General features: G+C 45.6%; 1 protein-coding gene across 1 annotated transcript in view; it reads right to left on the reverse strand.

Moving 5' to 3' along the window:
• LOC113911218 (zinc finger CCCH-type antiviral protein 1) overlaps window positions 1-13,384 on the reverse strand; it is a 56,636-nt gene that overhangs the window by 15,246 nt on the left and 28,006 nt on the right. The window contains exons 7-10 of the mRNA XM_027573516.2: window positions 11,991-12,114; window positions 9,356-9,530; window positions 3,898-4,018; window positions 195-297 (exon numbers count right to left, since the gene is read on the reverse strand). Of these exons, the coding sequence (XP_027429317.1) occupies window positions 195-297; window positions 3,898-4,018; window positions 9,356-9,530; window positions 11,991-12,114 (523 nt within the window). The remainder of the gene's footprint in view (window positions 1-194; window positions 298-3,897; window positions 4,019-9,355; window positions 9,531-11,990; window positions 12,115-13,384) is intronic.

Genomic DNA, 13,384 nt, shown 5'->3' on the forward strand with positions numbered 1-13,384 from the left:
AGGGAAATGGATTTCCTGCTTCTCTACCCCTTCGGGCACACTGTACTGCTTCATGAGCACAGATGATGCGAAAGGAAACCACCGTGTAATGAAAGCAGGAAGATTTTAAGAACACAGATTCATGAGTAAATTGGTGAGATCAATGGGTGACCATCTTAAACAACTGCCGATAGGCAGTGTTTCCAAACACTTACTTGAGCCCATTTTTAATCTGCTGCACAGCCTTGTAAGACATAAATGTTGGCCTTCTGACAACATCCTTTTGGGTCTTGGAAGCTACATTTGTTTGAATCATGCCTTTAGAGAGAAAAAGGAAAACAAACAAGAACCAAGAATTAGTCCTAGAAAATGATGTCCTGTTATTTTTTGTAGGCTAGTCACACAGCAAATATTCACGACTGAACTGTTACATGTATGAATACAGAAAATCCTTTCGGATGGGAATTGCTCATGATTAAAAACCTGTATCCTTCACTGCCCTTATGATAAGACCCAGAAAACAAAGAGGCAACGAGATGAGCAGTCAGTGATTAATTGAATCTGTAAATCAAAGTCAGATAGTAAAGGGAAGGACTAGGGCAGCCAGATAACAAGACATCATCCAGGTAAGCTGCCCTAAACCAGGCAACGATGACTATGGGTTGGAATGTGGTAGCTATATCTTGAAGGATTTTTCTGTATCAAGTGTGAAATGTCATTTTCAATTCATGCATCTTGTAGAGTCAGGTCCAAGTTGCAGCCAGAGGGAGCTCTTTATTAAAAAGTAAATCATCTGGGGCGCCTGGGTAGCTCAGGCAGTTGAGCGTCCGACTCTTGGTTTTGGCTCAGATTGTGATCCCAGGGTGGTGGGATCAGGCTCTGCATCAGGCTCTACACTCAGCGGGGAGTCTGCTTGGGATTCTCTCTCCCTCCTCCTCTGCCTGTCCCCTCACGCATGCACTGGTGCCCTCTCTCAGTTTCTCAAATAAATAAATAAAATCTTAAAAAAAAAAAAAAGTAAATCATCTTACCTTGCTAGTGAAAGTATCAAATAGCACGGCCACTTTGGCAGTTTCTTATAAAGTTAAACATATAGTACCTACATGATCCAGCAATCCCACTCCTTTATACTTACCCAAGAGAAAAGAAAACTTACATCCAAACAAAGACTTTCACTTACATGATCCTAGTAGCATTATTCTAATAACCGAAAGTGAAAACAACCAAAATACTAAGTGTGAATGGATAAAAACAAACCATGGTATAGCCTTACAATGAAGTATTACTCAGCATTGAAAAGGGAAGAACTCCTGTACATGCAACAACATAGATGGGTCTAAAAAACACTCTGGGGGCGCCTGGGTGGCTCAGTTGGTTAAGCAACTGCCTTCAGCTCAGATCATGATCCCGGAGTCCCGGGATCGAGTCCCACATCGGGCTCCCTGCTCAGCGGGGAGTCCGCTTCTCCCTCTGACCCTCCCCCCTCTCATGCTCTCTCTCTCTCTCTCATTCTCTCTCTCAAACAAATAAATAAAATCTTTAAAAATAAATATATAAAAAATAAAAAATAAAAAACACTCTGAGTGAAAGAAGTCAGCCACATGCAGAGTATATACCACAAGATGCTCTTTATATGATGTTCTAGAACAGATACAACTAATCTATAGTGACAGAGCAAATGGGGGTGGGAAGAGACCAATTGCAAAGGGGCATGAGGAAACTTTTTGAACTGATGGGCATGTTCTAGATCTTGATCAGGATAGCAGTTGCATGCATATGTCAGCGCTCATCCAACTGCACACTTAAAATGGATGCATTTGGGGGCACCTGGGTGGCTCAGTTGGTTAAGCATCTGCCTTCAGCTCAGGTCATGATCCCAGGGTCCTGGGATGAGCCCCACGTTGGGCTTCTGCTCAGCGGAGTCGGCTTCATCAGTCTGCTCCCTCTGCCCCTCCCCCTGGCTGTGCTCTCTCTCTCTCTCTCTCTCTCTCAAATAAATAAAATCTTAAAAAAAAAAGGATGCATTTTATTGAAGCCATTATGCTTCAGTATAGTTGTTGCAAAGTGAAACAAACATAAACAGTAAAAAGATAACGTGAGATGGTGTGGGGATCCCGGGTGGTTCAGTCGGTTAAGTGTAGGACTCTTCATTTCGGCTCAGGTCATGATCTCAGGGTCATGAGATCAAGCCCCAGTCTGGCTCCAGGCTCAGCGGAGTCTGCTCTACTCCCTCTCCCTCTGCTTGAGACCCTCTCTGCCCTTCCCCCACTCATGCGTGTGCACACCCCCCAAAATAAATAAATATATCTCAAAAAAAAAAATGAGATGGTGCCACAACTCTGCTCCAAACCTTCTTGCAGCTCTCATCTCTTACAGACCTTCTCACCGTTCTTTGAAACCTCCAGCTTGTCTGCAGTTCACACTCTTGTCACCAGCCCCTCCCTCTCTTGGGGGCCCTCCTTCCCATGTGCATGGGCTGCTCCCTTCCTTCCAAAGGTTCCTTCCAGGACAAAACTAGATGCTCCCCTAGGGACTCCTCCAACTCTCTGGCTTCTTCATCACACTGCTTCATTGTCCCCAGAGCTGTTCGCACTTCTGCCTGATGCCCGCACCTAGAACAGTGCCTAGCAACACAGCCTGCACTCCAGCGCCAGTTTAACGGTGTCAGAATATAAGAAATAGGAAAAAATCGCCTAGAATACCACAAACTGCTCTGGACTAGTTTCTATGAACCAAGTGAACAAAATTGCTGGTCAAATTTCTCCAGATTCAGGAACAAGGTACCTTATCAGTTTTCCTCTCTCCACCACCTTTTTAAATTGCCGAAACAAGAGAATAATACCCAAAGGAAAAAAATCTTTAAGACATTCTTCATTTCACCATCCAACAAAAGAGATTTCTGTTTCTACCTATCCTCTTCTGGTCTTGGTCCACATCCATACATCGTTGCATTTACCAAGCATATTAAATTTTTTTAAAAAACTTTTCATTTGGGGGAAAAGAAACTTTTAATTTGAAATGCAACACCTAAAGAGAAAGGCACAAAAGCATCTATTTGAGGGTTTGTCTTTTTCATTTAACGATACTAAATTTTGCTTTTACTGTGCAGTTTTCATAATAATTTTTTAAAGATTTTATTTATTTATAAATAAATAAAGAGAGATAACAAGAGCAGGAACACAAGCAGGGGGAGTGGGAGAGGGAGAAGCAGGCTTCCCGCCGAGCAGGGAGCCCCATGCGGGGCTCGATCCCAGGACCCTGGGATCCTGACCTGAGCCGAAGGCAGACGCTTAACGACTGAGCCACCCAGGCGCCCCAAAGCTATATTATTTAATACACAGTAATTGGTACAGGGCCCAAATCTCAGGTACCTCCTGGAAGGTCAAGGACCTGAGAAAGTCTTTATCTCTTTCAAAGCACCCACAGGGCTGGTCCCAAAAGGGCAACCATCTGACCATACGCAAGGAAGTGTCCCAGGGGTGCAACTGATGTGACAGTACATTCAAAGGGAGGGCAGTTCCTGCCCTGATTTCTTACTAAGCACAACAGATTGCTAGAAGCTAAGCTGAAGGCCTTTCCACGGTGACTCAAATAAACATGGTGGAAGGCAAAGTCTTTAGAAAAGGTGGTGGATAAAACCAACCACCTAGATGATGAAGCCCAAAAGGAACAGCAAGGTTCTACAAGTCTGAAGGCACCAGTGGGCCCAAAGTCTCTACTGTTGTCAGAGCCAAGGCTCTGGGGCACACGCCTCCTGACAGCCGCAGGCTCCCACCCCAGTGTACCATGGGCCTTGCTGAAGAGCACCCTGATGCTCGGTACGGCATGCACATGCACCTCCACTCTGCTCCCACCCCCATGGAGACACTGCATGCCAGATCCAAACAACGGGCACCACTGCCAAACACAAAGTCTTACCCGCAAAACTCAGCTCGTAGCTCTGTGAACCCGCCTGAAATGGCACAACGCCCGCTGGATAGCATAGAAAGAAGGACTCCAGGTAGGAAGAGTCGATGGTTGAAGCTTGCTGATTGCCAGTCTGATTAAAAAAAAAAAAAAAAAAAAAGGTAAAGACACTTCAGGGTAGGCTTTTAAGAAACCTCTACCATTGTATCTTATACAACTGTATTTTAGCCATGGGATTTCAACAGGAACGCATCTTGCCTCCCAAACCAGACTGTAAAGGCTGCCGGGTTGGGGCCGTATCACACTGTCTTGTGGCGTCCCCATCACGGGGCTAGAGGAAAACAGTCTACCTTGCAGAAACGGACTATACGCTTGGTGGATGCCCGAAAAATGGAGCTCTTTGCGATGTCCTTTTTACACCTTCTGTAAAATAAGTCTCAAGCGTACAGAACCACTTAAACCCACGGTACAGAAATCACGTCTGCCCTCCCTAACAGAATCCAACACGCGGGCATGAAGTACAGCAGCGTAGCTGTTTTTAGCCCATCACGTGTGAGAAAGCAGTTTCGAGCTGTTGTTAAAAGGCAGGGAAGCTCCAATGGGCGTATTGTGGTCCAAATGTAAATGACCTCCCCCTTCTCCTCTGCCCTGAGCCACGTAAGCAAATAAAATGGACTCCCCCCCCCCCCCGCCGCCCCGCCCCAAGTCAGTCAACAACACTGAAAAAGCGCTTGGATTTGCCACTCACTGGGGCTGTAATGAAAGAGGCAAGGAACACCTCCCCAAAAATGTAAAGATAGAATCTCTGGTCTCAAGGCCTGTATGAAGGGTCTGAACCTCAGAACGGGTGGGTAAAGAGAAGTGTGTTGATTCTGGCAAGGAGACAAGCTAGGCCACCATTCCGCTGTCTATACCCTATGCAGGGGGGGCAGACCAGGGCGGACCGGATGTAAGCCCTAATAGCAGGGGTTCCCAGTACTTAATGGTGAAGAGACACTTGTTCCTTATGATCTAGAATGGAGGAGCTAATACAGCAAATTCCCAGCCGGTGGCAGGGAGGGGCTCCCTGTCCCTTTAAAGACACCGCAGGCTCTGCCGCTTTCAGCTACGCCCACCCCCTCGCCCCTCCCCGTGAATATGCCTGCTGGATGTAAGGGGAGGGGGCCACAGTGAAAGCCTCCAAGGAAGATGTCCTGGACGGAGAAGGGCCTGAACTAGGTCTCTTTAGCCTGGAGATGACTATGGTGAGGACAGATACCTGCACACGGTGCAAAGCGGGAATAAACCAGAATGAGGTTCAGAAGACAGCACCAGGACAAACGGTTGGAAGTGACAAGGAGGCTACCTCTAGCAGAGCTTCCGAAACTACAGCATCCAACAATTAAGTTACACCTCGAAGAGGTTTGTTTCAACAGCTGCTGGGGCATTATCCACCAGGATAATTGTAAATGAGATTGCCATGATTAGATGATGTGGGGGTGAGTCACATGCCTTCCTGGGACCCGGAAGAGCAGCTGATGTAGGCAAACGCCTACGAACACAGAACACAGGGGGCGGCAAGGCAGATCTGTCACCTGTGGGGACGCTCACCTGCCAGCTCGAATCTCTGTCCTAACCTCCCCTTCTGACAGCTCAAGTCCCACATCCTTCAACTGCCAGCTCAGCTCGGCAGGACCCTGTTCCCGGCTGGAAGCAATCTGCCAAGTAAGTGCTAGGCCAGGGTCTTTCACACTTTAATTTGTGTGTTAAAATGTAGATTGCGATTCCGGGAAAGGGTTTTTAATTCTGCGTGTCAAAGAGCTCCCATGATGCCAGTGTCGCTGGTCTGCAGACCAGAATTTGACTAGCAAGGCTTTCAGGTCTAGATCAGTGTTGTCCGCTGGAACTTTCTGGAACATTTCACTGGAAATGTTCTCTGTTTTCCTGTATGATGGCCACTACCTACATGTAGCTGTCGAGCACTTAAATGTGACTAGTGTGACTGTGGAACTGAACTGTTCATTTTATTCAAAAGTAATGAATTAAAATGAAATAGCCACCACAAGTGGCTGGTGGTTGTCATACTGGACAGAGCGAGGCAATTTCAGTGTCTGAGCGTTTGGACAGCCCAGCGTGCCTCCCATTTGGTCCCTCCTCAGGCCCTTCCCTCACACTGTACTTCAGTTCTGAATAAGTGAAGGAGTGAATGAGTGATAGCGCCTTCGATGATTTATTCTCCCAAAAGACTTGAACGTGTATCTCCATTTCAGTAACCAGGTCTTGGCTTTTGTGCTGTGCCCACATGCCGCCTTGATCTTGGTTTCTAGAGCAATGGCGAGCCTTTGCCTTGGGCGATTCTCTCAGGCCAGGGACTCCCGCCCCTCGACACCACAGCTACTAAGCTCAGCTCCCAGCTAGTTAACTTCTCTGCGGGGCTGGATCTGCAAGTACTGCCCGATGCAAACCCCATGGCAACCAGGCCCTGCCCTCCAGTCACTCCTGCTGTCACTCCATCCTGCACCACTGCTGCCCACCTGACTGGCTATTCAACCATCACTCCTCCCAGTGCCACATCCACTCCCTGTCTACCATCTCTATCGGAACAAGTCCCGGCTCAGCACCTGAAATTCCATAAAAGGATATCAAGTCTACATTCCAAAGAGTTCACAGTCAAAGCATATGCACTTACCCATGGTTGGCAAAAGCTCTTCTCCCAGTTTCTACTAGGGAGGCTACTAACCCAGAAATCTCAGTTGCCCCAACTCTTATTAAAAATTCAATTGCAAGAAATAAAACCTGCAGGACTCTCCCTATCTGAAGGCTATACAGTCCACTCTTTTCTCCAAATATTCTAACCTCTACGCTGAATCAAACCAGGCCATCAAAGAGCTGCAGACTTGACCCATACACACTGAACTCTGAAAGAAACCAGGCTGCTCATCATGTTGTGGTTCAAATCTCCTGGGAACACCAATTTTTATTTCACTTGGACAGACAGCAAGGAAAACAGCAAATCTAGGGCCTTTTTTTTTTCTTTAGTAACAGAAGAGCCAATTCAATGTATATAACAATGGGTCTAATTAATATGAGAGAGTAATAATTTATTCACCTCACCAAGAACATGTGCCACAGATTAAAGGAATCCGGGCGCCTGGGTGGCTCAGTCGGTTAAGCGACTGCCTTCGGCTCAGGTCATGATCCTGGAGTCTCGGGATCGAGTCCCACATCGGGCTCCCTGCTCAGCAGGGAGTCTCCTTCTCCCTCTGACCCTTCCCCCTCTCATGTGCACGCTCTCTCTCTCTCTCATTCTCGCTCTCTCAAATAAATAAATAAAATCTTAAAAAAAAAAGATTAAAGGAATCCGACAACATCCTACGTTTGCATAAAGTTCCAGGTTACATTCTAGAACTTTGCATTTAACACAGATTGAATGTCCCAGGGAGAACTTGATATATCAAGAAGTTCTATCAGACAGGACTCCAGGGTGGCTCAGTCGGTTAAGCGTCTGCCTTTGGCTCAGGTCATGATTCCAGGGTCCTGGGATCAAGTCCCGCATCAGGCTCCCTGCTCAGCGAGGAGACTGCTTCTCTCTCTGTCCCCTCCACCCGCCCCCCATGTTTGCTCTCTTGATCTCTGTCTCGCAAAAATAAACAAAAATACTTAAAAAAAAAAAACCTGAGGCCTATACTTTGTTTTTATTTTAACCAAGGCTAATTAATTTGAGTTTGTGATATCTATTTCCACAGTCAACTCACAGAATCACCTTTACAGAACTGCACTTTGACATCATCTTTGGCTTGACCGTGGAGAGAACCCGGAGAGATCTCGACATCACGAGGGTTTTCATGCCATACTGTTCCACAAGCCACCACAGGAGAGAGAAGAGCAAAGGGGATGGTGACCAAGACACTGGGCTCTGAGCCCCTCTCCTGTTTCCACAGGGCAGCTCTGCTCTACTCTTGCTTGTTCATTTGGGTTCTGTGAGTGACGGTTTGCTGACACAGGTCTGCTGCTAAGACAGCAGGAAACCACCGTACTAGGCAGAGTCGGAAGGGCTCCTGGGGAGGACCTCGCTGGCAGCAGTACACATGCTCCCCTCTCTGTGGCCCCAAAGGAGAGGTTTTCCTCAGGTTCCACTGACAAAAAAAAGCAGCGCTTCTCCTGAGTAACTGGTGTGTGCTCCCCTAGAGGCACAGGTGGTCTTGTGATGAGGGTGTTTCTCCATGTGCTTTGGATGCGAGGCAGCTCACAGCCAAACTCATGGCCCGTCGACTTCTACGTGGAATAAAACCTTTGGCTGGCAATTCATTGTCCCTTACTTTGGCTCTGGCTTCATTTTTTCATATTTGTGTTTCTTTCTTTCTCTTTTTTAAGATTTCATTTATTTAGGGCACCTGGGTAGCTCAGATGGTTAAGCGTCTGCTTTCGGCTCAGGTCATGATCCCGGGGTCCTGGGATCGAGTCCCGCATCGGGCTCCCTGCTCCTTGGGAGCCTGCTTCTCCCTCTGCCTCTCTCTCTCTCTCTCTCTGTCTCTCATGAATAAATAAATTTAAAAAATCTTTAAAAAAAGATTTTATTTATTTATTTGACAGAGAGAGACAGAGAGGGAACACAAGCAGGGGGAGTGGGAGAGGTTGAAGCAGACTCCCCGCTGAGCAGGGAGCCCGATGCGGGGCTCAATCCCTGGACCCTGAGACCATGACCTCAGCCAGAGGCAGATGGTTAACCGATTGAGCCACCCAAGTGCCCTATTTATTTATTTTTAAGGAAGTACCACACCCATCGAGCCCAACACGAGGCTTGAACTCATGACCCTGAGATCAAGACCTGAACTGAGATCAAGAGCTGGAAGCTTCACCAACGGAGCCACCCAGGTGCCACCTGGCTTTGGCTTCATTTTAATCTCTCGCTTTCCTTTTTTCTTTCTTGTCACTCTGATTTCATTGCCTTCTCTCTCTCTCAATTTAATCCTGTGAATCAAAGACAGGAAGGACCACTAGAAAGAAGCCCCGCTGATCTTAACTTCTGTCTGTTTCCATGTGCCTGTGTGGGTAAGCTGCCATCTTCCACTTCCGGCCCTTCAAATCCATCTGAATCCAGACCCTGCCTGAATCCTGGTGACCATCTACCAGTCTTCTGATTTCTCACCCGCCTTGTCCCCTGGCTGGAAGCAGCTACAAACTCACACATAGGAAGCTTGCTCAAGGTTCCACCCCCGTTCCTGATCGTGAGGAAAGAAGGGTATGTGGCTAACTCAGGTCTCAAGGGTTTCCTTGTAAATAATTCATAGATTCTGCTGCTTATGACAGCAGAGTATATGCTTGCTAAGAAAAATGCAAATACAGCTGCGTAGAGCGTGAAAAAGCACTATTCCCACTACCCCAACCGCTCTCCATGGGTAACCATGTAGGCATCAAATGTTTTACTAGCAGTTTTTTCTGAAGGTGTCAAGTTTAAACAAGAGCCTCCAAGAGGAGGGAAGGTACTCACCTCCTCTCCGTATTCAACCCATTTGTCCGATTCATTCTTCCAGTACCAAATCCATTTCGTGGCAAAGACAAAATTGGTCAGCGCTGTGACAGATGAAGGTGTGGAGATGCGTCGGATAGGATTAAAATTACAAGTCATTTTCTGGAAATCGATGTCTTTATTTCCAATAGAAAAGCTGAGAGGGAGAGGTTTAAAGTTAACAGAATACTTCAGTAACCTCGATGGTCTACAGTCTGGTCTTCCCTAACAAAAACACAGAATTAAGATCTTAGAGCTGACGGGGATCTTCAAATTTTCTTTATAAAGCTCCAGGTCTTACACACAGAAGAAGAAAAAACTGAAATGCAGAGAGGGTAGGTAAGTTACCTTCTGCATATAGTTAATGATGTCACAAAATATATTCTCTCCTCAACAAATATGCTAGAATAAAATGGGCCCACAAAACAAATGATTGGCTCAATGTTAGAAACTCACGGTAGGCCAGGTTTTTCAAGTATTATTTAAATAGCTACACAGTGTGGTCTGAGATCTTTGCAGAAAGCCGGGAAGGTCAAAGTTATTTTCATAATAATATTAAGACATTATTTGCCTTTTTTTACTTTCATACTCTCATAGGTGCACAGTGGAGTTTTCCAGAGGCTACATGATGTGTGATTCTACAACAGATTGAAGAGATTTGTCAAAATATAAAACCATGTCATTCTTCTGAATGAATTTTTTGTCTCATTTTGGAAAACAGGTATTATTTATACATACATATATAGTTATTACATATAACTATTTATAATTATATAAGCATAGTTATATAAAAATATGGTATTTGTTACCATAAATGAGTTTATTATCGTTATTTTTCAATGAATCCATAAATATTGAATTCTTCTCAGTCTCGATATTTATTTTTTATTTATTATTATTATTTTTTAGAGATTTTTATTTATTTATTTGAGAGAGACAGCCCAAGAGGGGGTAGGGTTAACCAACTGAGCCACCCAGGCGCCCCGAGAGGGTAGGGTTAGAGGGAGAAGCAGACTCCCTGTTGAGCAGGAAGCCCGATGTGGGACTTGATCCCAGGACTCCAGGATCATGACCTGAGCCAAAGGCAGTCGCTTAACCAACTGAGCCACCCAGGTGGCCCTCAGTTTTGATTTTTAATATGGTAAATATTGACAGCTATAATTCACATAAACAGAAGTTTTTTGGGATCCTCAATATATCTGAAGGCTGTAGAGGGTTCCTGAGACCAACAAGTTTGAAAATTATTGCTCTAAGAAACACCTCCTAAATCCGTGGTTCTCAATGAGGAAGTTTTGTCCCCCAGGGAATGGTTAGCAATGTTGAAAGATATTTTTGGTTATCACAACAGGAATCTAGTGGATAAAGACCAAGAATGCTCCTAAACAGCCCCCCCAAGACAAATAATTATCTAGCCCCAAAAGTCAAGAGCGCTAAGGTTGAGAAACCAGCTTCAGATACGGAGGGGGTGGAGGGGAAGAAACACACCTCCGAACAAGAAAGTAGCTGATGCTACCCTCTAGTGGCAAAACGCAGTAACACAGAATCTCCACCAAAAATTCACTATAAAAGGATGGCATGTAAGCAATTGCCCCGCCCCACCCCACCCCCGCGAAGAATTTCCTTGTAACAGAAAGAGGAGGAGGAAGAAACAGAATCATAAATACAGAAAGCAAACTGGTGTTGCCAGAGGGGAGGGGGTCGGGGGATGGGCAAAATATGTGAAGGGGAGTAAGAGGCACAAACTTCCAGTTATAAAATAAGTCACAGGAATGAAAAGTACAGCACAGGAAATAAGAAAAAAAAAGAATTTCCTTTATAAAACTAGGATGCACTTTCTTTTTTTTTTTTAAAGATTTATTTATTTATTTGACAGAGAGATGCACAGCGAGAGAGGGAACACAAGCAGGGGGAGAGGGAGAGGGAGAAGTAGGCTCCCCACCAAGCAGGGAGCCCAATGCAGGGCTCCATCCCAGGACCCTGGGATCAGGACCCGAGCCGAAGGCAGACACTTAACGACTGAGCCACCCAGGCGCCCCTAGGATGCACTTTCTAAATATGAATATGGTCGTGAGTGGTATCACCCAGTTCACCCCTGGCAGAAACAGAAACGTAAGGCGTCCTCTTAGATACCCCCAGAAGAGAGAAATTAGCAAACATAAAGGAAGATATAAAAATGCTCAAGCAGACAACAGAATTCTGCACTAGAACTATTTGAAATTAGTCAAGCCGTGTTCTACAGCTATCAGATTAAGCCACAGGCACAAGCCACTGCACTACACTCATCATACTTGTGTTAATGCTACTGAGTTCCCAGTACTACAAACCGACCCCTGCAGGACACAGTGATGATAACTGGATCACTGTTTATATCACATGAGTTAGGAAACAGTCCCAGAACCCCTAGTATTAGCCAGGCTCTTCGTGACTTCAATTCTAGCTCATGTTTTTCTTCATGAACTCAGCAGGCATCTGCCATTTTTTTTATCTCAAGAGGTACGTGAAACTTGAATGGGATTCTGAAGGAAAATGGTTTTTTCTTCTCGCCGTAAGCCTAGCACTATGCTTTCTTTTGATGATGCTGTGGACCTCACAAGCCAGAGTCTGGTCACCAACTTACGTGCGGATTTGGGGGTCACAATAGGCCTTCTCAATATTCTCCATGGGCTGGAGGTCCATCCAGGTATTTGCAAGCCGCATCTGCCACCGGTAAGGGAGGTGGAAGTGAACTTTGTTGCAGTTTTCTACAAAGACAGAGAGGAGGTCTGAGGGTCTGTTCAATGGGGGTTCTTACCAATTCAACCAAGTTCACTGCTGACTTTCCCCAGTAAGGCCTGCTTTTCCTGTCCTGCCAGACCTGCATGGAAGCCCATTTCCAGTCTACGCCTTTGCCCATGCTGGTTCCTGCCCACACTGCCCCACATCCGTATCTTCAGCTCCCCTTGTCACCAATAGAGACTCGTCAGAAAACAAAAATTCCCCACTTCCCAAAGAGTCACTTTATCTGCATGGAAATCTAACATCATTCTAGCATCCACAACTGTATGCATTTCCTTGACGCCTTGGCCTAAGATTCGGCTCTTCCAGAAAGATTCACCCTCACTCATTTCACTCTGTTCTGACCTGACTTGTATTTTGTATGCTCTCTCTCAAATAAATAAATAAAGCTTTAAAAATAAAATAAAATAAAACCACAAGAGGCAGGTTCAGACATCCCGGGGAAAATCATAGAGCCGCACTGCCCGCAGTCTGGTGGATTGAAAATTATACAACCATTCGTGACAGTCCATATCTCACGCCCATTAGAATGGCCGCTCTAAAACCAAACCAACACAAAACAGAAGCAAGTGTTGGCAAGGAGATGGAGAAACTTGAACCCTTGTGCATTGCTACAGAAAACGTAAAATGGTGCAGCTGCTATAGAAAATGGTGTGGCAGCTTCTTGAAACATTAAACGTAGAATTATCAAAACACATTTTTTTATTTTTTATTTTATTTATTTGTTGGAGAGAGAGCGTGCGTGTGCAATCAGGGTGAGAGGCAGGCAGAGGGAGAAGCAGACGCCCCGCTGACTGGGGAACCAGATGTGGGGCTCGATCCTGGGACTCCGGGATCACGACCTGAGCTGAAGGCAGATGCTTAACCGACCGAGCCACCCAGGCGCCTTCCAAAACAAATTTTTTAGATAAACACCGAATTACCATAATATCCGGCAATTCCACTTCTGGGTGTATATCCCAAAAGAAGTGAAAGCAAGGTCCTGAGCAGATCTCACACAATCCAGGCTGATGGCAGCATTATTCACAACAGCCAAAAGGTAGAAGCAACTCAAATATCCATTCACAGACGATCGGATAAACAAAATGTGGCATGTATGCACAATAAAATATGATTTGGCCTTAAAAAGGAAAAGGAAATTCTCATACAGGAAATCCTCTTTCACAAGGATGAAACCTGAGGACGTGACACAAAGTGAAATCGGCCACTATCACAAAGAGACAAATACCGTGGGAT

This window comes from Zalophus californianus, chromosome 12, assembly GCF_009762305.2.
Source record: "Zalophus californianus isolate mZalCal1 chromosome 12, mZalCal1.pri.v2, whole genome shotgun sequence".
NCBI classification, from domain to species: domain Eukaryota; kingdom Metazoa; phylum Chordata; class Mammalia; order Carnivora; family Otariidae; genus Zalophus; species Zalophus californianus.